At 41.7% G+C, this 27,916-nt stretch overlaps 4 protein-coding genes across 4 annotated transcripts; 1 reads left to right on the forward strand and 3 right to left on the reverse strand.

Annotated features, from left to right (window-relative positions):
• Nucleotides 1-582: 582 nt before the first annotated feature.
• Nucleotides 583-10,441, reverse strand: vegfba (vascular endothelial growth factor Ba; the record flags this gene model as incomplete). Its single annotated transcript, XM_079167272.1, has 8 exons — nt 583-604; nt 1,259-1,495; nt 2,857-2,940; nt 6,000-6,035; nt 6,135-6,208; nt 6,332-6,528; nt 6,626-6,677; nt 10,364-10,441. 8 exons carry the CDS (start codon nt 10,439-10,441, stop codon nt 583-585), a joined length of 780 nt encoding a protein of 259 aa, XP_079023398.1.
• Nucleotides 10,442-13,267: 2,826 nt separating this feature from the next.
• On the reverse strand, nt 13,268-17,953 carry dnajc4 (DnaJ (Hsp40) homolog, subfamily C, member 4). The gene is made up of 8 exons (XM_079168145.1): nt 17,901-17,953; nt 17,330-17,390; nt 16,650-16,774; nt 16,454-16,544; nt 15,891-16,072; nt 15,162-15,329; nt 14,610-14,696; nt 13,268-14,459 (listed from the first exon to the last, which is right to left on the reverse strand). Exons 3-8 carry the CDS (start codon nt 16,739-16,741, stop codon nt 14,363-14,365), a joined length of 717 nt encoding a protein of 238 aa, XP_079024271.1. The 5' UTR covers nt 16,742-16,774; nt 17,330-17,390; nt 17,901-17,953; the 3' UTR covers nt 13,268-14,362.
• A 634-nt stretch (nt 17,954-18,587) lies between these two features.
• nudt22 (nudix (nucleoside diphosphate linked moiety X)-type motif 22) lies at nt 18,588-23,224 on the forward strand. The gene is made up of 7 exons (XM_079167151.1): nt 18,588-18,677; nt 19,765-19,930; nt 20,360-21,020; nt 21,090-21,209; nt 22,412-22,509; nt 22,611-22,704; nt 22,833-23,224. The coding sequence occupies exons 2-7, from the start codon at nt 19,842-19,844 to the stop codon at nt 22,947-22,949; spliced, it is 1,179 nt and encodes a 392-aa protein (XP_079023277.1). The 5' UTR covers nt 18,588-18,677; nt 19,765-19,841; the 3' UTR covers nt 22,950-23,224.
• Nucleotides 22,989-27,909, reverse strand: LOC306701754 (heterogeneous nuclear ribonucleoprotein U-like protein 2). The gene is made up of 12 exons (XM_079167152.1): nt 27,515-27,909; nt 27,286-27,403; nt 26,398-26,474; nt 26,032-26,274; nt 25,809-25,921; nt 25,333-25,599; nt 25,085-25,207; nt 24,875-24,976; nt 24,558-24,726; nt 24,069-24,296; nt 23,933-23,985; nt 22,989-23,372 (listed from the first exon to the last, which is right to left on the reverse strand). Exons 1-12 carry the CDS (start codon nt 27,870-27,872, stop codon nt 23,298-23,300), a joined length of 1,926 nt encoding a protein of 641 aa, XP_079023278.1. The 5' UTR covers nt 27,873-27,909; the 3' UTR covers nt 22,989-23,297.
• Nucleotides 27,910-27,916: the final 7 nt, after the last annotated feature.

Below are 27,916 nucleotides of genomic sequence, written 5' to 3' on the forward strand. Positions count from 1 at the left end.
ATAAAATCAAAACTTCCACTGAAGTTTCATTATTAGTTTCAGGACTCTTGCGTATGACCGATCGACTTCATATCCATTGTTCTTTGTATAATCAGTCAAGTTTCCACTGCTCTCTTGTATCATAAGTTGAGACCTAAAGAACCTCCAAACCACAGCGGATCAGGAGCTCGTGTGATTGTGTCCACCAAGACAGAATTTGTCCGAAATCCATGTCTCTCAAAGTTGCAATTAAGCTGCCTCTTCATCCCTCCACTCATGGGATGTGTTTTGTGACTCTACTTGTCTGTACACGCAAGTTCATGTGGACTGACAAAAGCTTTGCCACAGAAGCAGAGGAGGTGGTAAGATGTTTGGCTGCACATGCATACGTAGATCTATATTCAGGCTGTAATGCTGCACTTGTTGCTTAACTAAGAGCGCTGCTACATGTTCTTGTGTGTGCTTCCGCTAATATTTCCTTCGGTCTGAGGTTACTGGATGTCCAAGCGTCTGTATGCTCCATGGCACTGATGCTGAGAGTGGGCGATGAATCGACAAGGGTTGGGTGGAAAGAAGGAGGTGAAAAGAAAGTGAGTAGACACATCAAGTCCTCATGGCATCACACCTGGAACAGTAAACGTTAAAGAGAAGAAGGTTTCAGGTTAAATCTTTTTTGACAGGTTCAGGGCTGATTCACACGTGTATGGTGGATTCTCAAAATGTGCACAATGCGAATCTGGTGATAAAGTGAGCATGTACATCTGCTTTTCTTTGACGTTGTTGTCCAAAACGGCATTCATTTTATTTATCAAATATACTCACTTTGGGGGCATTGTAAGGTTCAGACTGGGGAATCAGCACCAACGCTACAACTAATAGTTAACCCAATCTACAACTTGAGTTACAGCCAACAAAACTCCCAACAAAACTTTCTCACTACCTCAAAAGCTCAAGCATCTGATAAGCTGTCAAACTTGCATGATCTGTATAGGAAATGAAATGTGGGTTTGTGGGTTGGTTATAGCTGAGGAGCAACAGGAGGATGCCCTGAATCGGGAACACACAGCTTCAATTTGGACCGCCTGATGCAGCTCAAGGTGCTTTATTGATTGCATTATTCTAAATGACTCGCTTTTTGGAGCTCTATTTTCCATACAGTATATCTCTGTCTGTGTATTATTTTATTTTAGTTACATATTGTTCAAAAACAGTTCAACAGAATCATTTTTTTTAAAAGTTCAGACATATTTCTTTTGTTTTGGGTTGCGTGTGAACTGACCTACAGCGGCGAGCGTTGAGCGTACGGTCTTTCCGGCTGCAGCTCTCGGCTCTGATGGTGCAGCGGCACTGGCAAGACGTCGCATCCAGTGCCCACTTCCTCCCTCTGCAGGGACGGCAGCGAGGCCTCAGAGATGGCGACGGAGAGGGAGAGAGGCCGGTGGGCGGATGTGACGGAGGAGGAGGTGACGTAGAAGGAGGAGAGGATGGGGGAGGAAGAGTTGCGGGAGCAAGGGTCCTGGTTGGAAGGAAGAGGGGTGTAGGAACAGTGTGGTTAGCTGCTGAATTTATTCATACATTGACTGACAAGAGTCTACATCAACGGAAAGCGGCTCTGTGAGTCTGTACTTTGCACAGCGAAAGGTCAAGGGATCGTCAAGTCTGAGGGCTTCATCCTGAGGAGACAATGAATGTCTGTCCACCTCATGACAATCCATGCAATAGCTGGACATCGACACACTGACGGACCGACAGCCACGCTCCAGGATCAATACGGGGTCTAAAAGATTTTGCTATTTTGCTAATGATCCCACACCACGCCGCCATCACGGCTAAAAAAAGAAATGCACGGCTTGTTTAAACATGCAGTGCCAGACTGAAACAAACCAACACAATGCAGTGTGTGTGGGTGATGTGTGACTAATGTGGGATACTGTTTCCTTTGCTGCCGACAAACTTTCTGCTCTTTCTGTCGGTTCCATGCTTCTGGTCGTTACCATGGCAATAGTCACATAGCTGCCGACGAGCCTTTCAGTTTCTCCTCCAGACGCTCTGTACTTTCTCTGAGTCTGAGAAAGCATTGCCTGCATCAGTTGGTCCATTAACTGGAGCTGGTTCTGCCTCAGGCTGGCGGCTTTAATGAAGTTACTTAATGAGGCAGAGAGGGGCAATCTTTGTCCAGACCCCGATGACCACGCCTGCCGCTGGCATGGAAAGAGGAGGTGGCATTTGGGAGCAAATTACACAGATTTCACCCCTGCCAGAGTCTGAATAAAGCCTGTTCTGAGTGATGGATGGGTGCTGAGGGACATCACACCCAAACCGAGTCACCTCTGGCCCCCCGGAGGCCGGAAATGACTGACAGCAAAGTGAAGAGGAAGCAGATGGAAAAAGAGAGCTAACTCTTTCATTCTTCACTGCTCAGGACTGAATGATGGGAAGCAGACACTCATAGCTCAAACTCACCTGCTCCTCATAGATTACAGAGTAAAAGGTTTCTTTAAAATGTTTTTATTGAGCTTGAATGATTCTAACTGACCTTCTTAACAGCCTGTGTTGTGAATTCTATAATATGTAATATAACTGATCACAGCAACTAATAGTTGCTACTGTTATTATAAAGCTTACTAGTGAGTCCCAGGGCTGTGGGCTGAGTGTGTGTGTGTGTGTGTGTGTGTGTGTGTGTGGAGACCTTGACTGCTGTAGCTGTAAAACAAATTGTCCTTCAGTAATAATGTAGACCACATAACCTAGTTTCTGTTCGACTCTAAATATTCACACTGAAGTTGATGGTATCTGGAAAATACTAACAGAAGTAAGAAGATCAACTTAAGAATTAAAAATATATTAATAAATGTGTGTAGTGAATATTCAACTTACGCGGCTCTGATGGCTCCACTTGTCTTCTGTCTGGACCTTCCTCTCTCCTTCTTCTTGTCTGTTCTCGTTGGCTTCAGATAGGGCCTGGGAATATCAGACAAACGTTTCACACGTTACGGGGTCAGGAGTTATATTTTTGACACCTGTTCAAATCAAAAAATGTAATTAGTAGGAAATAACAAAAAACAAAGTAAAATCAGTATATATACACTTTATATATTGAATGTATCATTAGATGAAGCCAATGTGTTGCATGTCCTAGTTGAATATTTGCAGAGGTTTGTATTTATTTACTTATTCTCTGATTTATAACTTTTAGTCTGTATTCACTTCAGGAAAAGTTCAGATTTCAACATTTGGGAAGTTTGTATTCTTTTGTCTGACAATAAAAGGGTTTTGTAGAAAAACATGTTTATATTTCTCAAAGGAAGGGATGAAAAGACGGTTTTATTTTAGTGTTGGTACCAAAAGTCATGTTTCGTATCTGCTGTTAGTTATCGAAAACATGTCAAACAACACCCAGTCCCCATATATTTCATCTTAACAAAGCGCACAGCCTTTAATTAAGGAATGATCTAATCCAAACATATAGGCCTTCAAAAATCATGATAAATCTCCTTTTCAAAACAGGAAGCTCTCCCAGTGGAGACGTTCAAGTAAACTTCACATACTGTATATTCTATGGTGTATAATTTCAGACATTCATACGATATTTCTTTAAATACTCTGAATACTAAAGTATTTCATTTGGCAACTTTATCCGACTTTGCATTACTTTTCATTTGTCATATCATACCGTAACATAGGTTCTGTTGTAAGTACTCAACAGTGAGTTTTTAATGTTTATCTCATATATACCTATTATTTGCAATCATTTAAAGTCATTTCAAGTATCAGAGACAGAAGTCGAAAATAAAAATCACTAATTAGGCATAATTGAATGCTTCTGATACCAGTATGTGTATTTCAAAGATTGTAGGACGAGTGGTGGAAAGTACATTTACTCGACTAGTGTTGTACCTCTATTCACTTCTGGTATACTTAACTTTGTAGTATTTTCGTTTCATGATACTTTACTTCTACTCCACTACATTTCAGAGGGAAATATTGCACTTTTCACCCCAGTACATTTATTCAGCAGCTTGAGTTAGAAGTCATTTTGCAGACCAACTACAATATTAAAATGCTGCTTATGTGTTAATAGACCAGCAAATAGTATCCAATGAATGCCATTCTGCTGCATTATGGCAATTTACACTGTAAGTCAATTTTGCTGATATTACTTGTACTTTTACTTTAGTACAATTTTGAAAGAAGGAATTTTACTTGTAATGGAGTATTTTCACAGACTGGTATTGCTACTTTTACTCAAGTAAATGTTCTGAATACTGAAATGCAGGTCACTGACAAGGAAGCTCCAATAATGGCAGATTACTATCTTTTCACATGACATTAACAAAAATCTATCAAAACAATGACGTCAGCGTGGGCTACCAGCAGAAGGGAGAGACACTCCCCAAAACGTGGAGACAATGTTCAGGAAACATTATTACTGCAGCTTTGCATTTTGGGGTCATGTCCACATTGCCTGATGTTAACCAAACTCTGTCCATTTCCCTGTCTTCCTTATCATTTTAAGTGCCTCGTCCTTATTGAGCACAATCTGATTTACTTTAATGTATGCTGGTGCCCTCGACAACAAAGTGCATCCGCTCACTGCTTTGGTTTTTGGCTTTCCTGATTTAACGTCCTCTAATCTCATCTGCTATGAACTATGTTAAACTTTTATCAAATTACGAGGACAGTGTTCAGAGGCTTAGCTCTGACGATATTAACCGAGCGTGCTGCTGCTGCTGTTGTTGTCTTTGGAGCTCTAATTTACTATCATGGATGCGTGACTCTGCTCCGTCAGTCTGTGAGAGAGCACATGGCAGGGGAGATAAAATCATTGCTACGGTGACAACAGGATGCGGGCCGTCCCAGGGGATGCAGGGAGAGTCACACAGATGCTAACTCACTGATGGGCATACACACACACACACACATACAGACATAAACACACAGAAAAAAATATTCTCACACACACATGTATACTAACACATAGAGAATGTACACGTGTGCAAATACATGCAGAGATTTAACAAGCGCCGTCACACAGACACATGAACGGGGGGAAATAAAATTGTATACACACACACACATACATTGGAATCCTTTATTTATGTCCCCATCCTAACAGGAAGTAGGAGGACATAAACATTAAAGATGCAATCATATGATTGTGTGGTTGGACCTGCCAGTACGAGGTACACAAACAAACATCAGGGATCCAACTGAAATGTTCCTTTCACAGTGTACAGCTGTCAGTCCCGGCTGAACCTCAACATGGATAACTCACCCAAATGCAATCTGTCATAAAGATTCAAGGTGACCATGCCGTTGTTTGTTGTGTTTTTGAAACTTGCTGTATTTAAGGCACTTTTCAGTCCACTGCAGTAAAGCATATCAACAGCATGAATTGTATTGTGTCCTACTAGTTGATTCTTCACCATGTTTATTCATAATTAAACCTGGAAAGCGAACATTGACATGTTTCGTCAATTAAAGTAAAATTGGGTAAATGTGTTTATTTCTTGCATTCAAGAGGTGAGGTGTTGGACTTTTCCAGCAAAGAATGACAACATGTTTGAAATTGCTTTAAGCCTTCTGTCCTCGGATAATGAATATGAGAACAAGTAACCTTTTTCAACACTATTATGCCACTTATGGCTACTTGGGTTTCATCCTATGAATACCTCCTCCTCATCAATAACATCATCAGCAGAATCATAAGAGCATCATTAGTGCGTATTATTAACATGGCTTCACATTAGGGCTGAAGGAACATGACATTTCACAACAACAGCTCACTCACGCACAGTTTAACAGGAACAGACATGGAGAGATTAAAATGGAAAGAAGGGAAGAGGAAGGGGAAATAATAACAATAATAATAATACATTTTATTCATTAAGCGCTTTTCATGAAGACACTTTAAGTAAAAAAGGATTTTTAAAAACAACACAATATGTAACACACAACATGAATCACTCATTGAAAGCAGGTCATTGAAGTGAAAAACATAAGAAAACATAATGCCTTACCTTGTTGTAGGTGTTGGCTGGATTTGTTCTTTTAATCTGCTCACAGATAAAACAGACGTGTCAGCATAAAGGTGCAGTGAGGTCAGTCAACGACACGTATATGTATCTCTGAAGACAGACTGTGTGTTTTATTACCTGCACTCACACTGACTGTGCTCCACGAACGGCAGCTCGATGAGGTCATGTTTCATGAAGGAGGTTCTCATCAGCTGCACACAGATCAGAAAAATATTAACATTGTCTCGCTGTGTCCAACATTAATCATCTACACTGAAGCAGATAGGGATTTGGTGTGTGTGTGTGTGTGTGTGTGTGTGTATCTGTGTGCTTACCTCCATGGTGACTGTATGTGTGAGCGAAGGAAGACACTCCAGGGCCTCATCAGCACAGCAGCCACCACATCGCCTCACCGACACACAGGATGGGACGAAGAGATGGTGCGTCTCCCCCGGTAACTCCCGCCAAACCTCCACCAGGGTGTCCCGAGGCTCACAGCCGCTGCGCGAATAAACCTCCAACCACCGCCGCACTGGTGGAGACAAATTAAACACAGTCATGATTTCATTTTCTCACTATCAGCTCCATAGAGTGGTGCAGGGGTCTTTGTAGAAACAGGGACAGCCTACCTTCTCGACCCTCCCTGGATTTTGGGGAGTCTGCCGGCCGCCAGTGAGCAAGCTGGACGGGGGGAAATAAAAGTGATGAGCACATGTGAAAAGCACGTGTTAATACATTTGGGGTTTCCTGGTCAAGTTGACCTGTCAGATAGCGTTCAGTTTTGCACTTTGGAGTCATGACAAGTGGTTGAATTTCAGTCTAGCAAAAACTTAGATGTAATAGTAGTCAGTGAAAAAGATGGTCAATTAGGACTTTTGTATAAAAAAGACTTAAGAAAAACAACATGTTTTTATATTTAAAATACATGTAATACATATAACAACATGAATGTATTAATATATAACAGCTGGTGCATAACAGATCAAAGTATTTCAGGTTAATGACCACCACAATATTTCACACCTGGCATCTGAATATGACACGCTCCATAATGCATGCTGGTAAATGGAAAGGAAGAACTTGATGATTGAACTTTTATACACATGTCAGAGCCGCCCTGCAGTAGTATGAAGGCTCAGTAAAACATGCCTCATTTTGGGCTCTATTTTCAAATATTTCCCGCAGGCATTGGGTCCATTGGGTCCATTTAAGTATGTAACTGAACATGTCTACGTTCCCGACCATACTTTTAACAACATGACTGTACTGACTGAACAAAGTGAGGGAGGGTGCTGCTGGATTTTTGAACAAGTTGTACCTGCTACCTTTGCCCTCAAGCCGATCACCTGACCAGCGTTTGAAACACTTTCAGTAGCCACGCAGCGGTAGATAGTGAGCGTATCTCATACTTCGCAACAATAAACTGTTACAATCTTACAAGCAAGACGCCGAATACTATTTCATAAAATGAGCTGAGGGGAGTATAGGTGATTTGATCAGACAGTAATATCAACCCTATATATTATACTATTTACTGCTATTGTTTTTGCCCACATGCAATTTATACTCACATATAGTTTCTGTCCAAAGTCAACTCTGGGTGGGAAAATAACCAAGTACAATTTTGAGATACTTATGTGAGCAATTTCATTTTCTGTGACTGTATACTTCAACTCCACTACATTTCAGTGGCAAAGTGTACTTTTACTCCACTCCATTTATTTTACAGCTAAAGTTACTCATTCATTTGCAGATTAAACAGATTAAACCAGTGGTTCCCAACTTGTTCGTCGTGTAAGCCTTTACGAAAAGTGTAAAGTGTGTTGGGCCTCTTTGTCGTGTTTCAGATGTCAATGAGTTGTTAGCCGTTCCACCGAAGATAAGATTTACCCTCAAAACTTCTGATTGAACAACTGTTTGAGGCCCAAATTTCACAAGATTAGTGAAAACAGATTTGTATCTTTGTTTTGTCCTCTCCCATTGATCATCTCCTGACCCCTCAGATTTATCCTGTGACCCTTTGGAGGCGCCCGAAAAATTCTGTTCACACATTGTCAACAACTTAATAATGTCATATATTATTTTATATGAGTCACAGGAGACATCTTACTGCGGCACAAGTACTTTCACTTTCAAGAAGTTAGCGTACATTTAGCTGATGATACTTACTTTCGTACTTCTACTTAAGTAGCAAAGAGACACTGGATTTCATAGTGCTCTAAAACACACACACTGCCGTTATTGGACCTATGTGTGTGTGAAGACCAAGGCCACTTGTAGGGGAATGTAGACTTTGTCCAGTTGCCCCCCTTTAACTGCTCCACCCCCTTGTACCCACCCACACACCCACGCACACACACACACACACACACACACACATACACACACACACACACTGGTTTGGCCCACATTGATTCCGAGTTAAGCTGGGACTGAGGCCATTTTGTGACTGGTAGGATGTGAGCTTAAGTAAGTGTGTCTTTTCTGAATCAGTCTTTAAGATGGGGATACGATTACCTCCTTTTGGCAGCCACACATTCACACACACACACACACACACACAACCACACAGCACACTGTACAGATGGGCCAAGAGTGTGTGTGTGTCCTACAGCTATACACCTCCTCCTCCACACTCAGAGTCTCATCTCTACAGGAGAAATAAGGATGACCCCTTTTCCCCCAATAATCTGTCAGTAAAGCAGACAGCATGAAAGCAGAGAGCCTCGGGTGAGAGACAGTGGATGTGAGCAGGTGAAGAGTCACACTGCTGTGTGTCATGTAGCGTCTAGGATGATGCATTACTAAAACATATACGGCAGCACAAAGTCAGGGCTGGCTCTCACACTGCTGCAGAGCACTGCCTGTTCCTGATACAAGTCTCCAGACATAAATAAAGAATCAGCAGGTCTCTCCATGTCTGTGGGCCTGCTGCTGTGTTTGGAAAATGTCAGTATAAACATTTCTTATCAGTGATAACGAATAATAATAATATCCAACCTCTTTTTGAATGACACAAAGCAAAACTTTCAGTCCGTATAGGATTATTGGTACCACTGTTTCATGAGACGCCCTGACCTGAAATAATTAGTCCTTTAACCAATCAGTCAACTGCCACAAATAATTTATAATGAAAATAATGGTTGGTGGCAGCCCAAAATGGTTGTATTAATGTTTAATAACGAATTTACCAATGCTCTAGATCAGTTATAAACCATTAAGAATGACTTTTGGGTTGGCAAGATGACATTTGCTTTGTCTCTTTTAGCTAACGTTAGCTCTTAAGATCATCAGGAAGACAGTTTGGGAAGTACACAAAGTACACAAAGTACACGAAGTACACCGTTGCGCATTCTGACCCAGAGTTAGATGAGAAGATCGGTATCATAGATATGTTCAACACCACTCTCATGCCTGTTCAATATGAAGCCACACCTAGCAGCCAGTTAGCTTAGCTCAAAGACTGGAAACAGCTAGCCTGTCCAACTGTTAAAAAAAACCTACTAGCACATCTGAAGCTCACAAATCAACATATGTTATGTTATTGTTTTTATTAGTACGAAAAACTAAGTGTAAAAACGAGTATTTGCTGTTTGGGCCTTAGGTGTGGCGCTTGATGTTAATGTGCCCGGCTATTTCTTGGGCCCAACTAGTTGCTAGGCAACCAGAGGAGACTCTAGGAAGTTACTGCCCCAAAAAAATGTCTTTATACACTTGATGTTGTTATATTTGGACAGAGCAGGCTATGTTATCCTGTTTTAAGTCTTTATTCTAAACCCGGTAAGAACGGCACCAATAAGAACATTTCCCTAAATGTCAAAGTATTCCTTTAATATATATATAGCCTACTAAATAATCCAGTCATTAACAACATTGTGAATGAATGAATTACTGTACTGATGCCCCGCCTTTCTGATTAATTAAGCTATAGCTAAAAAAGACAAGGTGAATGCCATGCTGGAGGAGGATTTTCCACAACCTGGCAACCCACAAGTTGTTCTTTTGAATGGCTTTTTACTGATCTACAAAGCGTTGGTAAATTATTTATTACAGCGTATAAACTCTATGTATGCGGTGACTAACTGGAAAAAAATGTCTGGCACTGAATTGTGATGTAGAGGTGACAATAAATACCACAATGTCACTATAAAGTCAATAAATCATTCACTGGACCGGAGGTGACAGATATCATTGGGTCATTGACCTAGGGGGGATAACTTCCACACAGCTACAAGTCCCACATGTTCCCCACTTAACTAAATTCATTCAGAAGGATGTTAGTTTATCTCCATCAAGAGAGCTGGAAATGAACTTGATGGCGGACCACCTCACACATACAGTCTTTAGGGTCAAATGCCGATACATACCTTGGCGTGGGACGTCGGTATTCTGGTTAGCAGCAGGAATTGAAACATTCCTAGAATAACTTGAAGCATAATCCCCATTGTGCAGGAGTCGAAGGGGAGCGCTAAAAAAAATATTTTGGACCAATCCAAAAAAAGAAAAAAGAAGGTGGCTTGCCGTCCGTCTCCTTCCTTTTGCTTCTGTGTCCGATTAAAGGCGCAGAAATCCCGCATTCATTTCATTCTCCAGGCTCCCTTCCTTGAAAGGACACCCAGGGTGGCATCCTCAGTGTTGGATAATAACTTTATCTTGTTCATTTGAGACTAGATTATCGTCTAAACTAGCAGGAGTCTGTTCCCAACCTAAACTCGGATAATAGTTTGTATTTAATTAGTCAGACACTGGAGTAGGCTGTTGTGTAGAATAACCCTCCTTCCACTAATTACTGACATACAATCTGCCACTCTCAAGTAATAATTAAATATGATTCTCCATCTAATGGTGGCACCATAACCTTAAAAATACTGATTTTCTAATCAGACTTGTTTAAACTTTGAATGCCTTCCTATATTTATTCTATTAGTCTATTGGTCCTGATCCCATTGAACCAGTGTGGGTGTCCGGGGTGTCGTGACATTAGGAGCATCCAGCATCCAGATTCCCGCTGAAACGTGGTGCGATCATAAAATCATCTGTGTGGCTGAAAGAAATCACATCATTCAGCTCGGAGGACATTTCTCCGGTAGAGACCCGACGCTTTTAGCCCGACGTGCAGAGCTGGACAGTGGCGCATATTCCGCTCCCCGGCTCGGTCAGTCTCTCCACGTTGTCGCTCCCACGGAAAATATGATCTTTCCGTTTTTTGTTTTTTTTATCCTCTTATGAATATAAATATGACTGGAATAACATCCTCCACTGGCATGGCAGCACCGCTACAACAGAGCCGGAGCAGCAGGGTAGTCCGCAGACAGACAGAGAGGTCTGGCGTGTCTCTTCATTAGTTGTTGTGATCGGTTTCCTCATTTCCTTTGCCCTTGAGACGCACGCAGCGTAACCATTGCACTGCCAACTTTTTCCGAACAGGACAGGCAGACTGAATACAGGTGCAGCGTCTCTACTGGTCCCAAAGTATGGGGTGGTGGGTGGGTTGGTGGTGGGGGGGGGGGGGGGGGGGGGGGGGGGTCAGGGGGCATTCATGGGCCCCTTGTATGTGGGGAACATGGCCGTATAGCTGCCCCTGAGGATAATGAGGTCATGTCCTCGGTTTTATTTCTGCACGTTTGGGGTTTTTAGAGCAAGGGCTTGTATTCTCCTAATGACTCTGGTTGAAAAATACCTGGAACAATAGGTCAAATAATCAGTGAGTCGATTCACAGAAAATGGATCTGCAGCTTTTGATAATTGATAAATCGTTGAAGTCATCTGTTGAGGAAAGAGTGCCACAAATTAACTGGTACTCACATGTGAACATTTCTGGTTTTCTTATTGCTCTATAGTGATTTTATGGTTTTGGACAAAATAAACAATGTGACATTGAATACTCTGGTAGGGATTTTCCTTATTTTCTGACATTTCATTGGTCAAAATTAATAATAAATCGAGAAAAGAATTGTCAGTTGCAGCTTCATGGCAAAAGAAGCAATACAGGACTTAGTATTTATCCACTACAGTATACTGACAGAATGGAGAGGGTTGTGCCACGTTATAGTCTATAAGTTCTCAAATATATTCACCAAATATTAAATAATTTCAGAGAAAGTTTTCTGGCAGGAGCCATGTAATTATAAAATATGTAATATGTAATTCTCAATAAATTAATACATTTTTTTTTATATTGAGCTGTTGTGTGTATTTCTAACCTCCTTTGCTTCGGGCCTGGTGAGGAAATACTATAATACTTGTATCATATTTTGATGCTCTAAATGTGAACACAGTGACTATTAAGTTTATCTACCGATCAACTTATTTAATTCAAACTCATTGCAAATGTTTTGGGACAGAATTATATCAAATAAAGTAGTATGGTGTAAAAGTCTGAGGGTCACTTTTCTATCAATGATTTATTTTCCACTCCATATCACGATCTACTGCTTTCCAAATGATAAATAAGAGGGCATGCATGTCAGACACAATATATTCAGAGCATGATCTAACAAACCTCTGCAGCTCATTAAACTGAAGATGAAAGACAATTAAAGCTGTCTTCATAGCTGGTTGGGTGTGTGTGTGTGTGTGTGTAGACATGCCAGAATCCCAGTCACTATAGTGTGTTTGGGTTACGACAGGGCACTCACACGCCACATGAGGGTGAGGGTGTCTGTAAGCTATGCAGGGATATGTTATCTCCAGCTGAAGTCTGAGGACAAGCTGCTGACAAGAACACGGAGAAGGAAAAAAGGCAACATCTCTTCTTAAAACACATTTCACACGGTAGTTCTGTACGGTAGTTTCACAAGTTGTGCATGTAGTCTTTAAAACAACAACTAGAAACCAAGCCTTTTTCCATGATGTCAGCAGCAAACAAATGTTGCGCACCCAGGATGTTCTTATGACCAAAATGAAATGGAGCTTTCATGTGAATGTAAATATGCAAATAAACATGCTGTGTACTGTATTGGTGAAGTCAGTTTTCCAGTTCCATCACATCTGCAGCTCCAAAATGTGAGATTGGAGGGTTAAAAGGGCTTTTTGAATTCACTTTAAAAAGAGCATAATGGAAAATAAACTTCTGAATTATGACGTAGAGCAGATCAATGATTCTCTAATTACTATCCGTCTACAATAGTGTTGACTCGTCTGTGTGGTTGCTCATTAAAAGGCCACTGTCTACATCTGAATGTCTGAGCCTCTTTAACTTATTAGAGAACATCCTTTCCAATCAAAAATGTTTTCGCTGTAATGGTTACTTCACTTTTAATGTCCCTTTTCCAAAAAAATCTTACATTTATTGGTATGAAAACAGAAAAAACACGCAGTGTCTGTAGTCTGTATTACAAAAACCAAGAGCCAAAGCATACAGTATGTGAATGAGAGACAAAACAAAGAGAAGTAATGATTGATGAGTAAAAGTTTATCTTTTAATCATTTCCCTCCGACATCCCTTCAAGGAATACGTAGGGCAACAATCTGTAATATCGGAAAACCGAGGATCGGCGATGAGTGCTGAAATAACCGGTGAACTTCTTTCCATTTATTAGGAACATTTTCATAGTCTCATTTTTGAACACAATAGTATATATAATATATGTAAATTACTCAGCACCACTCTTTTTAACTCATAATACCGATCATCTTCTTCTCTGACTCCGTTTCTAACACACGGAGGACCTTTTATCAGTCATGGCGCTGCAGTTCTGCAGAAACACACCGGGTCAACAGAGGGAACAATGAGGAGTTTGACGGCGATGTCCCAAGATCCAGAACTGTGAAACGTAATCTGGCATTGTAGCATGTTTCAACCCCCGAACAGCCTCATCAAACCTGAGAGGACATTACGGAAACATCCTGTTGTGTGCAAACTAATATATGATTTTAGCAAGAAACGTATTGGCACTACAGCTGGTGTGTTTCGTCTTGACTAGATCACCTGGCGTTCATTCGCTGTAAACACAGCAATGAGGTCGAGGACAGCAGAGATCAAGTCCCTGTGAGTTCATTAGAGGCAGTTTAAACACGTGTTCATTGTGGCTCCTTTGGACACATACTGGAGACGTTTGTGTACACACTGTAGCTGGATCCTTCTGACCGTCACGTCACTTCAAATATTCTACAGTAAGTAAATGCTTCGACAGACCGGGTCCAGTCTGACGAAGAACCCCATGCATGGCCAGATGAAACCCTCCCACATCACACCCGTGTTCTGTGTGTCTTAAAAGTCCTCAAACTGAGGACAAACACATCAGCATGTTTCATTTCAATAAATAAACTTTAAAATCCTAAAACAAGTACCACAGCTAGTCTGCCGCCTTCCACCTGCTGGCAGTGTCAAACTCCATCGTCACAGAGCGCAGTCGGAGACTCTCCTACTTGTCGTCTCCATCGTTGCGGATGTTGTATTTCTCCAGAAACTCTGCGTGTTTCTGCCGCAGGATTTCTGTCTGTTTCTTAAAACCGTTGGCCCTGAGAAACAGCACAGAAGACACCTTTACACTCAGCTCCACGGTCAGGCATCGCAAAACCCAAACAAATGTACTGCTAACACCCAAAATGTGCCATCAAGCAGAGGAAAAACAAAAACACTGATTTATTCTAAAAAGTGTGTGCACTCACCTGGCCCTCTCTTTGGATTCATTGTAAATTTCTGAGATGACTCGATCTTTGTTGTCCATGAAGTTATTGTGAACTTCTTCCAGTTTCCTGAGACAGTCGGAGAAACACTTTAGTTAAGACATAGCTCGCCGAATAACTTTGCTTAGCCTAAAAACTCGTCGCTCAGCACGCACTCTGCATGCTCAGTTGTCTTTACGAGTTTGTACAGCTGTTATAACAGCTCTTCAGATCACAAAGAAGCGAATCTCCCCAAACAGAAATGGCACAGAGGCAGAGTGGGAAAACAAATACAAGGTCACATGCCATGAGGTTGTGCCAACACACATGGCACAGAGACATGTCCACAAACAATCCCATTCCTCTGGATGTGAACGTGCAGCAAAGAAAAACTCAGCGCAGTGAGGGACGTCAGGAAGTAAGCAGGATAGACCGCAGTGAGAAGTTTGATACAAAGTTACATAGTATGGATATTGTTGTCTTTCTAACATTCACCTTTTAAAATGCTTTATTGTGTCCCTTTAACAGTTTCTTCATCGTGTGCCGGTTTAGTACCTGAAGAAGACTATGTGGACTCCGATGCTGAACACCATGGTCATGAAGCAGTAGCCCACCAGGCGAAAGTTTCTCCTCCTCCTCCTCTGCCACTCCTCTGCCGTCATCTCCTGTGCTTGAGAATGGCGAAACTGCTCCCAGTAACGAGAGCTCTCCTGGGTGTCCGTGCTGATGGTGAAGTAGTTCAAGAAGAATTAAGGACTGGTGACGTCAAAAACAGGAGGTGTGACAGACAGCACAAGAGTTAAAAACAGGCTTAACTTAATCGTTACTGTGGCAGGTCTGAAGGATTATTAAGTAGTAAATGTGCACCAAGTAGTGATGAAAAAGAAACCGTTTCTAGTTCTGATTCTTCCACTTGGCTGTGTGGCAGTAAACTCTCACTGATTTGTTTTTTCCTTAAAAACTAAGAAAACGTGAGATGTTAAATCTTGCATGGGTAGTTTTCCTTCTTTGGGAAGTTACAGAGATTAGATCTTCATTCAGCTTTGCTGCAGCAATTGAGCTTCCAGCTAAGTCTTAAAAATAGCATTTACAATGAGAGTGTTACAAAAGATATCCCACAAGGCCACAGTGTTGGAGTTGAAACTGCATGTCCTCTTTACACAAAAGACCATCCGCCAATCGTCTTTTCCCCCTTTGCATGAACATGATACAGAGTGAGGAGGAAGGTCAGGTTACGCAAGACTAATAAGCCAGCACAAACCGACAGATTGCGTATATCTTCACCTGGCTCTGTAGCTGGTGTGACTGGAGGTAGATCTGAAGGCCTGGCCCCCGCTGTATGGATGTCTGGTTTTGAAGTCGTACTCCTTCCTGCTCGGGTCTTTGCTCAGCACTCGGTAGGCCTCGCTCAGCTCCACAAACTGGCCGTGCAGCGCTGGGTTGGATGGGTCACTGTCTGGGTGAAGCTGCATGATGAATGGGTCAGTTACAGTAATGAGGTCTGAACCAAACCAAACAATTAACCAAAAGATATATTCTGGTGCAGACATGTGCTAAGTGGGACATGTATACTTGCATCAACACAGAAAAATGTTTCTCTATTACAGAAATGCATTCAAATGTATGGTTGTACATACAACCATGTTTTTTTTCCTCTAAAAGGACGAGTTGTCTCGCCCCTAAATTACACCAAAAACACAAGGTAAATACACATGCACATCCTTATTTACACTGGGAGCAACAACATGAAAACAAACAGTCAGGAAGCCCACTGTGAGAACAGTTAAAAAGTAGAACCAAAGCTGTGAAAGGCTGCCCTCATGTGGCCATTCATGTAAGTAACCTACCTTTTTAGATTTGTCAAAAAATGCATTTTTAATTTCCTCCAAGGAGGCGTCAGATTTGACTCCCAGGAGATCGTAGTAACTCACAGCTTTTCTGTGGTTGAGAAAGCAAATAACTCAAAAGTCAAAACCAAAGCAGAAAACCTGAACACAATCACTAAGACTCAGTAATTCTGATTCAATTATAGACAAAGTCTACCTGTGTGCATAGCTCTGGGAGAGCAGACGCAGCCCGCTCTTGCAGCACCAAAGACAACTCTGACAAAGACGCAGCTGAGCCTCCAACTGCATGATGGGAACTTTCTGAGGTTCCACAAAGAGGACCTGAGCAAAGAGGGCAGATGTTAACATCAGCAATGATACAAAGAGCATTACAGAAGATGCAGGGAGATATTTTAAATGTTTCTACTAATTATGACTCCAGACCCAACCCTCACAGCATATTAATTCAAACTATAGACTTTTAATGAATCTACGTCTTTTGGAGGGACATATTCTGGTATTTATTAATCTAACATTTACATTTATTCAAAGGAACTCTTAAGGACAAAACCAACACTGGAGGCAGTATGCTTAAAAAATGGCTGATCATTTTCATATTTTCTAAACCAGTCCATTCATTTCACCACAATGGTAAGAGATCCGACCATGGACATCAGTTAAATAGATTATATGGACTAACTGAGAGCCACATATGAAATACAATGCAAAAACTAATGTGCCTATAAGATGTAATCTATTTTAAATTGTAATTAACAGGTAATGTATACGTCCATTATGCTTGAAACATATTGATACAGTTCAGCTAAAAATAAAGACAAACACTGATGATGGAAAAAGAGGTTAAAGTTGCTATTCAGACACTTTTCCTGTTTTTACCTTTCAGTGTGTTTCCATTGACAATGACGTAGTCAGCAACTGTCATCTGTTGACACGTGACCTGAATAAAGACAACAACGGGACGAGGTGAGTAAATACGTTTGCTCAAGGGCTAAAGTCAATCAAACTATACTAGCAGCTCGTCACAGGGACGTATTATCTACTGAAGCTTAAAACACAATTTGTCATTTACTTCGTGACATCGTGCAACTTTGTATTGGGGCTGTGTTGACACAAAACAATATAAGATAGTTTTTCAACATAGTTTGAATTAAAAAGTAGTACTTTAGTTACTTTAATGAGCTTCACCACCACCTACAGACTACTGCAGTTTGCTCACGACTCATTATATGAAATAAACGGTCAAATAAAGAGCAGACAGTACTACTGGGACACTTTGTTCTGCTAACGTTACCTGTGCAGCAGAGCTAACGCTAGTCCGGGTTTAGCTGTCAGTCAGCTGTTTTGTGCTATTGTTAGCTCGCTAATAATGATCTAATATATCCAGCGGTGAAGAACACTCACTGAACAATGCTATAAAGCCGGATACTTAACAAAGAAGAGTACATACCAGCAGGACTCAGTTCCGCAGTAGTAGGTGTCCTATGGGCCCGTTGCATAAACTCAGCCGCTTCAAGCTAGCTACAATACAACCGGAATACAGGAGATGTACCCTTCAAAATAAAGCGTCATTTTTTTTTTTACCACTAAAGGATGTTCAACGACTGTTCATCGAGGGACACATTGTACTGTTTGGTGAAATAAATATATTCAACAGAGCAGATACATGTTATTATACTTTATCTTTTTTTTGCCAGAACCTATAGGACATATCTATGTTTTAAGTGTTACGTGGATAAACTATAACTGCACTTTATTTATCAAAATAACATTTCTTATACTGTATTTACTTTTAAGTGTAACTTACAACCATAGACTGTACTCCCAACGCGTTGCCCAGGAATCTTATTTTGATAACGACCGGAAGTTAACGTTGATTCTCGGCAGCTTAACACAACAACAAACACGCCCAGTGCACGCGTTTCCCAGGGTTTAACCCTGTTGTTGCCGTATTCACCTACAGAGGTTACTTACATGATTTATTTATCGTATCACTATATCTTGTCGAATACAATAAAACACATGTACGTTTTTATTTAATATACAGAATAATGTTTATTCTCTACAGATGTCAGCACTATATTTCTGATGACGTGCCGACATACGTGTTGTTCGGACTCTTGGTCACTGGATGGTGATGATGAACACGTTTTACTTGTCTGTATATAAAAGAGGAAGAAACAACACTTGACTCATTTTCGCATTGCATACGCTTCCACGTAGGAAGGTAAGATAAAAACAACCTTTGTGCCCAGATTTAACATATTATAATAGTAACACGTGCTACTTTAGTAATGTTACAGTGAAATACAGGCGGCAGTATCGTGTCACATGATAACTTGTGATTTGTACTTAAGTTCCGTGTCTGTGCTCAGCTGCTGGATGAACTGAAAGTAGATAGTCTCTGAAGTTATCAGTCAACAGTCGGAACAGTTTGTGACATTAACTCAAGTAACTCAAACGATAAGAATCAGCAAAGTCACATCTGAGTGATCCGTGAGAAACTGTACACTAGCCTGCAAACGGAAACAAATACATTATTTTCTCGTATTTTAGTTCTTTTAAAAAGACTGAATAGTTCTAGTTCGCATTACACCAACTTTTAGAAAGCTGTATAATCAATAACATGTTTTTTTTTAAATGTAAAATAAACTGTAAAGCACACACTGCTGCACTTCTGGCCACAGCCCACCTGGTGATAACACTGCAGGTGTTTTACCTGTTTTGCCTTTTGTGTTTTACATTTTATATCGGTTAACAATACAAAAATGACAAATAAACAATAATACATACAATAAAGAAAACATAGTTACATCTATTCAAAAGCAAATGACAGATAAACATACAATGTTATTAAATAAAGTAACATTAAGCATGCAGTTAACATAAATAAATATAAATTAATTGGGAGCACAGTGTCACAGTTTTAACAATAGTTGTTTTTCTTTTTGCTGAAGTTATTGTCTTAATATATAGCTCATTACAACATTAAAGGTGTAAGTTGTTGCATCATTACGAATGACAAACAAAAACTAAGACTGGGGCTCATCGTATTATCTTTCTTTGATTTAACTGTGCAGAAATACACTAACTGGTTTGTTATAAATGAATCAACACAAAGACTTCTGCTGCTTTAATCTCTGAATGTGTGTTCTTGGTGTGTCTGTTTGTGTATGAGGAGTGGAGGCAGAGGCCTGAAAAAGGTCTACTTCCTGACCTCGGCACAGTTATTTACCGCATTTAATTGGTTTCTGATTCAGCTCTTTACATGTTGACAGTTTTTTTTGTTTCTTTCCTGTGTGATATGTTAACAGTTGAAAACACGTACAGAGCTGCAGCCGTGTGAGTGAAGAGACAAGCGAAAGACTTGAATGACAATCCACAGTGAGAGATGACGGACTCTGAGGTGTCGGTGCTGCTGCACTGTGCAGCCTGGAGGGGCCTGCTGCAGTCTCAAGTACAGGTGGAGCTCTCTGAAAGGTAGACAAACAAGAAACCAGGCCTCTGACATGTGTTAAAACCATAGAATTATATCATTATAAAGCCTTTCTACTTAAAAGACACGATAGCTTAAACATGTGACACAGACATAGTAGGCCTGTAATGAATGCTACTTTACATATTGTCCCAAAAATAAACAATATTATTGTCTTTTTAAGACTATTTTATGCCACTGATATGATGATATAATAACATAATAATGCAAGTACACCGTTCTAATTCTTAAGAATATTCAGACATTGGAATATGAAACAATATTCTAAATAAAACAACACAACCAAAACAATTAATGAAATGGACTCTTGAGCTCTGTTCACAAAAATTTAACTTAAATATTAAACATTTGGCACATTGGACAAAATGTTACTAACCTGAAGAGTTTGTCTCGTTTCCGCTCCGTCTTCCCAGATTCAACAGGCAGACAGATCCGTCCCTGGAGCATCACATAGAGGAGGTGTGGACAGAGCGGGTGTCCAAGGAGCCGTGGCTTTTCAACGGGTCCAAATTCAGACTGCACTCTTTCTGCTTGGCCTCATGTTCCTCTGTTTCTCCTAAACACCCACCCTGCACTCACCGCATGCCCCTCTTAGACTGTGCAGAGCAACAGGAAGGGGAATTAAAACACAGCAGACAAAAGATGGAGAATTTGTGCATCAATGATTCTCTGCATGACGCTGTCCAGAGCAGAAACAGACCTGTGAATCACAGAGAGAATGAAGATAGTGCATTGTCACAAGCGTCCTCCATTTACAGTGAATCTAAGAGCGTCACAGCTGAACGTCCTTCCAAAAACACAGACGATCAGGAGGCGGCGCCGCTCCTCACTCTGAGACTAGGCCTTACCTGCTACAAAGATTACCTGGGAACAAACTGGTCGTGTCGAGTGGCAGAGCTTCGTCGGCGCGGGGAGGAGCAGTTCGGGGATCCTCTGGCGCTGCTGGCTCAGCCCCTGGGTGTGGGTGGCGTCCTGTGCACAGACGACGGTCAGGTGGTGATGATCAGGAGGAGCCAGAGGGTGGCAGAGGCAGGGGGGCTCCTGGACATCCCCGGAGGTCACCCAGAGCCAAAGGTGAAGTAAATAAAGTGGATTAAGTGTGATTTAATATGTGTTATTCACACCGTCGCTGCACCTCTTCAGGTGGTGTGTGAGCTTCTGGGCCGGCTTGTGCGCGAGGAGCAGATCAGTGTGGACATGATGCAGCAGAGGCCCGTCGTCTCCGAGCTGTTCTCGTCTGTGTGCGCCGAGATCAGAGACGAGGTGAGGGGGGAAAAAAGTCCACTCTCAGCTTGTTAGTTCATGTCAAGTTGGTGTTTAGTTAAACAGTTTTATGATTAAAGGTGCAGTGTGTAGGATCTGGCACCATCTAGCAGTGAGGTTGCAGATTGCATCAAACTGAAACTTCTTCTGTGAGCCAAGCGTGTAGGAGGACTACGGTGGACGATGTGAAAACACAAATGTCCCTTTCTAGTGTTTGGTTTGTCCATTCTGAGCTACTGTAGAAAAATGGTGGCCGGCGCCGTGAAGAGTATGTAGATTTAAACGGCTTATTTTAAGGTAACAAAAACACTTTTCTTATTTTCAGGTGATTTAGACACAAAAAAAAACATAATTAATATTGATATATTTAATTTGTGCCAATACATCCTCCTAAATACGACACATTGTCCCTTTAATAGAATAAAAACAAAAGGCTGCTGCATTTCCACATTGGCATAAAATAAGTGCAGCTTTCAATGCTCCTTTATTTTCTGATTATTTGTTTTTAGATAAATTAGTTCCTCATTTTCACTCCCATTATAAAAAAATGGCTAAAATGTAATCTCTTAATATTGATTTATTTTGTAATAATTGATTAATCATTTAGTCTATGAAATGTCAGAAATGAGTGGAAAACATTCCCAGATATCTTAAAATCACTTCACCAACCGTCCAAAAGATAATGTTCAGTTCAGCATCAAATCCTCACATTTTGGAAGCTAGAACCAGCAAATATTTAATTTATTTTTGTTAATCAATGAATTACACAATTCATTATTTATAAAAGTTTTCAGCACTAGTTTGAGCAGGTTTAAGTTCAGACTGTTTCAGTCCTTCAGTGATAAACTAAGAAATCAGGTAGAAGACAAACTCAAATGACTTTTGTTAAAAGATCAATAAAACAAGAATGAATTGTTCTGACATTTTCAAAGAAGACTTCTGTGTAGAATAACAAGTGATTAAAACATCTTCCAAATGAATCAGAAAGCATTTGTTATTAACTTTGTGTTTATATTTTACCGTACTGATTTGTTGAACCAACCTGGGTTTGTTCAACTAATTTAAAGAAAAATATGAAACAATATTCACGTTTTACAATATATTTAAGAGCCCGGCTAGCATTTTAGCACAACTCAGCAATGACGGAGAAAATCGACCATATTCACAATAGAAACTTCCTTCATCCCGTCGTCCGTCTGCAGGTGAACATTCCTCTGAGCTCCCTGGGAGAGCCGGTCCTGATGGGTGTCGCTCTGAATCACACCAGCGCTGGCAGACCGAGTGCCGAGTTTTACGTCAGGTTCTCATTCCCTCACTTTATATGATGGAAGTTTGACTTGAAAACCTTTTTTATATATAGATATATATAATGTAGAGTCTGTGTCATTGGTTTGTCCTCAGCTGCTCGTTGACATCTGATGAAGTCAGAACATTGTACTGGAAAGGAGGAGCAGAGGCCAGCGAGTCCACAGAAATTATCTTTCTCGGGAGAACGGTGAGTAAGCTCGAGTTACAGCAACTCAGGAATGAGCTTTCTTGTTTTGGCACTTGCATTAGAAGCAGAGTACGGTATATAAAAACATGTATATACACTGCATTTGGTTGTCCCTGATTCTTTTGTAGGAGGTGTTGCAGCTGGACAGAAGCAGCCCTCTGTGGTCGGAGCTGTGTCCTTCAGCTAAAGGAGCCGTGCTGCTTTATCAGACGGTGAAGCCAGACGACACGACGCTCAGCCGATAGCAGAAAATACATCCACATGATCAAATGTGCACAAACGCAAAGAGTTGAGGGATTTATTACTCTGAAGACTCTCTGACCAAAACTGGTGATCACAAAATACTGTGTATTTTTCATCATTTGTAAACTGCACCGTAAAAACATGATTGAATTTTAAAAACATTTTGAATAAAAAGCCATAAAAGTGATCTGGTTGTTGCAGGTAAAATTATTAAATTCTACAACACTGATAGTGTAGTGCAACATATACCGCAGCCTGTAGTTCTTTATAATATGTCTAGCTGATGTAGTTAGTGACATCAGTAGAATGATTGTCCCTGTAAACACAGATGTACAGCAGCATCCGTTTCTTCACCAGTACCCTTCGTATCCGCTGTAGCCCACGTCTCTGTAGTAGCAGCCCTGATCCTGATGAGGCACACTCCACTGAAATGGAAAGCACATAAAAAGACAATGAGATTTGATTTAAAAGGAAAACTTAAGGTGGCTGTTGCTGAGTTAATTAGAATCTTTCAGCGGTTTAAGTAAGAAGCAGCTAAATTGGATCCAACTGCTCAGATGCAGCTAACCCACACTTCTAACAAAGAAGGAATGGCAATTAAGGTTGTTAATATATAGATTGAAATAGCAGTAGAAATTGGTCCTACATTACATCTATAATTTATCTTCTTCTGACTACATTACAGCCTCAACTGAGAGCCTACATACTGACCGTGTGACTTCTATGAATTGACCTCCTCAGCTTAAAAACAAGTAAGGAAAAGAAACGAGGAAAATGTTACGGTTCAAATGTAAAACTACATTAGTTTAACGCTGGTGATGGTGTTTCCTTCATAACAACTTTCAGATATAATTCAAATTCAGCGTAAAAATCTTCCTTTGTACTGAACTCTTGGTTCAAGAGACCACAACCTCTTAAACCTTAAAGTGCAGCGTAGCTAACGACAAAGCAACAGTCACAGTGAGGTTTGTTATATAACACTCACGTATCTTGGCTGCTGCCTCCATGGCTGCATGTTGAGTCTTGTGTCGTTCCAGCCTACAAGGACCATAAAGAGATCAACTAACATCTTAAAATATCAAGCCTCCCCACATGTTGCCCATCATTTTTCTCACGCTGACCATGCATTCCAGTCCACTGGATCCTGTGTGAGGGTGGAGGGCCGTGAGGGTGGGGTCTTTTCTTGTGATGTCGGGGTTTCTTCTTCTCCTGTTTGGAGATGGGGGGCAGCAGTCTGCGAGCCTCTTCGCTGTACTCCTGCAGGAGCGTCTGTGCCTGCTCCCGAGGCAGCTCCACGTACTGCAGCGCCTCCAGCAGGTTGCTGTGCTGCTCTGGAAGACTGCAGCTCACTGGAGACGAGAGGGACGGTTCAAGTTGTACAACACGGAAACTCATGCATGTGATGTTTAGTCTGCATTGGACCCATTCATATGACTGTGCTGTCCCTGGTTTATCTGATTGTCAGCATTTCCAGAGACTCCAGTCCGTTCAGATCGCCTGCTAACACCAGTTTAACCCACATCTTCTGTTGTCCCTCAATTGGCCCTGAGGTATCTTCTTATGATTTAACTCGTATGTTATACTTCCTATAACATGTGCACAAGTCACACCTTGGAGTTTGAGCAGGGCGGTCTCGGGGATCTGCTCCCCGTTGCTCATCTGGTGCCGAGACAGTCGCCTTTTCCACTCGTCCGCTGAGGGAAAGACCACCACCACCCGGCGCCTGAAGCCCGTGAACAGCTGCAGCTTGTAACGCCGTGCAGAGAAGAGGATGTTGCACTAGAAAGAGAGATTTTAAAAAGAGAACATGTTAAGAGAGCCGAGGAGGTGGATTAAATGTCACAATGGAAAAATATCTTTGAAATATACAGAGACTTAAAAATGTGATTTCAGAGTTAAATTGATGTGTATCTTAGGGAAGAGTCACCTGGTCGAGGATGTAGTTGCCCGGAGTCTGAGCGGCCATCTTGATCAAATCAGTTAGACACTGAGAGGCCTGCTGCAGCCTGCTGTCCCTCTGTCCACCACTCTACACACACACACAAGTCAAACATGTTTGGATCAGTTGGTCAGAAGTTGAACATCATCTTTGAATGTGAACATAAGCACAAGAGTGAAGACTGGAGTTTTGACTGACAATCATACATGCGAGCAGCTCCTCGGTGCCCAGCAGCTTGTACCGCTCCTCAGGGTGCTGCTTCACGTGAGTCCTGGCCCAGTGGCTCTTCCCAGACCCAGGAAGTCCAACCATCAACAACACCTAGAGGGAGGAGGAGAAAGATTCAAATGCAACAACTTGTTATGAATACTTGTATTTACTTAAAGATGTTCTTTCTATCCTTTGTGAATTCAAATACTTTGGATAGATAGTTTCCCGTCTCTCACCTCACACTGTGCTCTGGAGGTAGGAGGCAATGTGCTGCGCACCCTCTGCCCAGCAGAGACAGCTGCCAGCGGTGTGAACCCTGCAGGACCAGGGTACCAGGGAGGAGCTGTGGGGTCCAGGAGAACCCTGACTGAACAGCTCTTACAGAGGACGTGAGGGAACAGAGGACGACACTGCAGCACAGACGCCTCCAGGGAAAAGGCCTCGCCCATGACGCGACCGTTCTTATGGAAAGAGAGTTCAACAGCACCGTCTGTGGAGAAGGACTGTCGATGTGTAAACATGACACACACACACACACACACACACACACACACACACACACACACACACACACACACACACACACACACACACACAAAGTTGGGATTAGAAAAAAAGAAATGTCCTCAAACTTTACCAAAATAGATCTTGGTGTGACAAGACTCCAAAGACTCCAAATAGAGGAAGAACTGAAGAGAAAAGTGTCACTTACAGCATAACAGCCAATGATATCTTCCTCTGAGAGGAGTTCTCCAAACGCTTCCTCCTTCCCACCAGACACTTTGTTACCGTGCCCATCATAAGCAAAAGAGAAGTCATCTTCACCTGGTATGAGACAGCCATAGGGGGAAAGAAGGAAGGGACATTAACAACAATAAACACATCTCCAAAAGTGCCTCTGTTCAAGTTCTCCTAATAATGAACCTATTTCTTACCCAGCAGTAGAGAGGTGTCGGCCATAGACCAGCCCACTCTCAGGCCACACGGTTCCATGTCTTCTTGTTCCTCCAGCTGTGTAGTCAACAACTTCCTCTCCAGCCTCACTTCAAAGCCCACCTTGCCCTGCAGCACCCCGTGGGTGAGCCTGCATCCTGACCACAGCGAGGGGAATCGGGCCCAGAACCGCGGCTGGCCACATGCGCCATCGGGACCGACCTCAAAGTGCAGGTGACTGTCATCTGTGCAGACAACAGAACGTCAGGGAATCAACCTGCTTATCGTAGTTTAAATCCATTTCACTAAATGAAGTTTGTTTCATGTTCCTCCACCGGGGAGGTGGTGCGTGTTGTCCAAAGACTTACACGGATCTAGTCTGACTTTATCTTCATCTTGCTCCTCCGTCTCCTCTCTGTCCACTGGAGGTTGAGGTGATTTGGCTCTAGTTTTAGGGGAGAAAGAGACGCACGTGCTGCATTAGAACAACTTTTACATAAGAAGTCCCTAGACAGATTTTAAAAGACCAAGTTTAGTATAGTTTGGCTATATTTCAACCCAAACCCTGTTGAAATGTTTAATTCCCATAACGTCTCATCTGCATATTCAGACGGGCCTATCTTTTCTACATTGTTTTTCTTTTCTCGAATTGGTGCAACTGAAAGATATAAAGTACACAAAATCAATGAAATCTAATAAGAAGTATGGTTTGTGACCCTCTTTTTTTTATCAGTAAAATATATCGACACGTCTATAACCTTGCTCTGCATCATTGTATGAAAAGTGCTACTGAAATTAAGTAGAGTCGAGTATCATACGAGTACATTTGTGTTTTTTAAACGCCAAGAGAATTTAACAGTTAACCGTAGGTTTGGTGAGAAGCTGCAGAGTGAGTGAGTGTTTTCTAAACTCTAAAGATGTGAGTAAAGTTATGATATGGATATTCACACATAACTTCATCCTCACATCTATACATAAACTCACCTACAGTAGTGCTGAAATATACAATGATTCTGGAGTGGGAGTCTTAAACGGTGGTCTATCAAAATCCACTATTTCATAATTGAGTATTTTAACATGTAGCTAACATGTAATAAGTAATGAGGTTTAAAATGGTACTGTCCAGCTCTGCCCCTATCGAACAGTCCATGAACAGCTGTAGTATAATCCCAATGTATACTTTAAGTGTATATGTTGGCTGATCCTGAAACTTTTAAATGCTTCTGTAACCAAACTACTAACTATCTTGTGTTTACCTTTTGTATCGTATCTCCTCTTTGAACTCGTAGAAAGCTCTTCCTCTGCCCATCTCCTCTGAGGACAGAGGTCTCCCGTCCTCTGCACCTCCTCCTCCTCTCTCCTCCGCCTGGTACTCTGGTACACACTCCGAAATACTCTCGGAGCCTCGCTGTAGCGTTGAAATACTCTCGGAGCCGTGCTGTAGCGTTGAAATACTCTCTGAGCCGTGCTGTAGCGTTGAAATACTCTCTGAGCCGTGCTGTAGCGTTGAAATACTCTCTGAGCCGTGCTGTTGTGGCGGCAGACTGGTGTCCGTCTCTGTCTGTGTGGCGCTGTGTGCGTACTCACGGGTGCGGTCCGGTTCACATCGCTCAGTAACACCAGCTGCTGTCGGCGGTGATGAGGACGGACAGTGGACGTCCATAGACGGTGCTGTGGTCGTCAGATGTACCTCTTGTACGTCTATCCCACACTGTCGCGCCTCTAACGCGGACCACAGCCTCCCCAGCAGCTCAGTCTTCAGCCCCTTGTTGTCCAGCCCGAGCTCTTGAAGTCTGGACCGCAGCTCGGGCACTTTCAACTTCTTCATCTCCGTTAGCTTCATTGTTACCGTTAGGGTACAGATTCAGCTGTCTTCCTGTTCCAGCT

The sequence above is a fragment of the Pholis gunnellus genome, assembly GCF_910591455.1.
Source record: "Pholis gunnellus genome assembly, chromosome: 10".
Taxonomy (NCBI): Eukaryota; Metazoa; Chordata; class Actinopteri; order Perciformes; family Pholidae; genus Pholis; species Pholis gunnellus.

Bases quoted from the DNA above. Each gene is read 5' to 3' on its own strand.
- nudt22 (XM_079167151.1), top strand. From the start codon at position 19,842: ATGACGGACTCTGAGGTGTCGGTGCTGCTGCACTGTGCAGCCTGGAGG. The intron at 21,021-21,089 runs GTGAAGTAAATA...GCACCTCTTCAG, and splicing joins GAGGTCACCCAGAGCCAAAG to GTGGTGTGTGAGCTTCTGGG. The intron at 22,705-22,832 runs GTGAGTAAGCTC...ATTCTTTTGTAG, and splicing joins TTATCTTTCTCGGGAGAACG to GAGGTGTTGCAGCTGGACAG.
- LOC306701754 (XM_079167152.1), bottom strand. From the start codon at position 27,872: ATGAAGCTAACGGAGATGAAGAAGTTGAAAGTGCCCGAGCTGCGGTCC. The intron at 25,208-25,332 runs GTGAGAGACGGG...TCCTCCCTCTAG, and splicing joins CCTCCAGAGCACAGTGTGAG to GTGTTGTTGATGGTTGGACT. The intron at 24,977-25,084 runs GTCAGTCAAAAC...GTGTGTGTGTAG, and splicing joins AGCTGCTCGCATGTATGATT to AGTGGTGGACAGAGGGACAG.
- dnajc4 (XM_079168145.1), bottom strand. From the start codon at position 16,741: ATGCAGTTGGAGGCTCAGCTGCGTCTTTGTCAGAGTTGTCTTTGGTGC. The intron at 14,697-15,161 runs GTACTAAACCGG...CGACTGTCTCAG, and splicing joins GTCCACATAGTCTTCTTCAG to GAAACTGGAAGAAGTTCACA. The intron at 14,460-14,609 runs GTGAGTGCACAC...GCTGTTTCTCAG, and splicing joins GAATCCAAAGAGAGGGCCAG to GGCCAACGGTTTTAAGAAAC.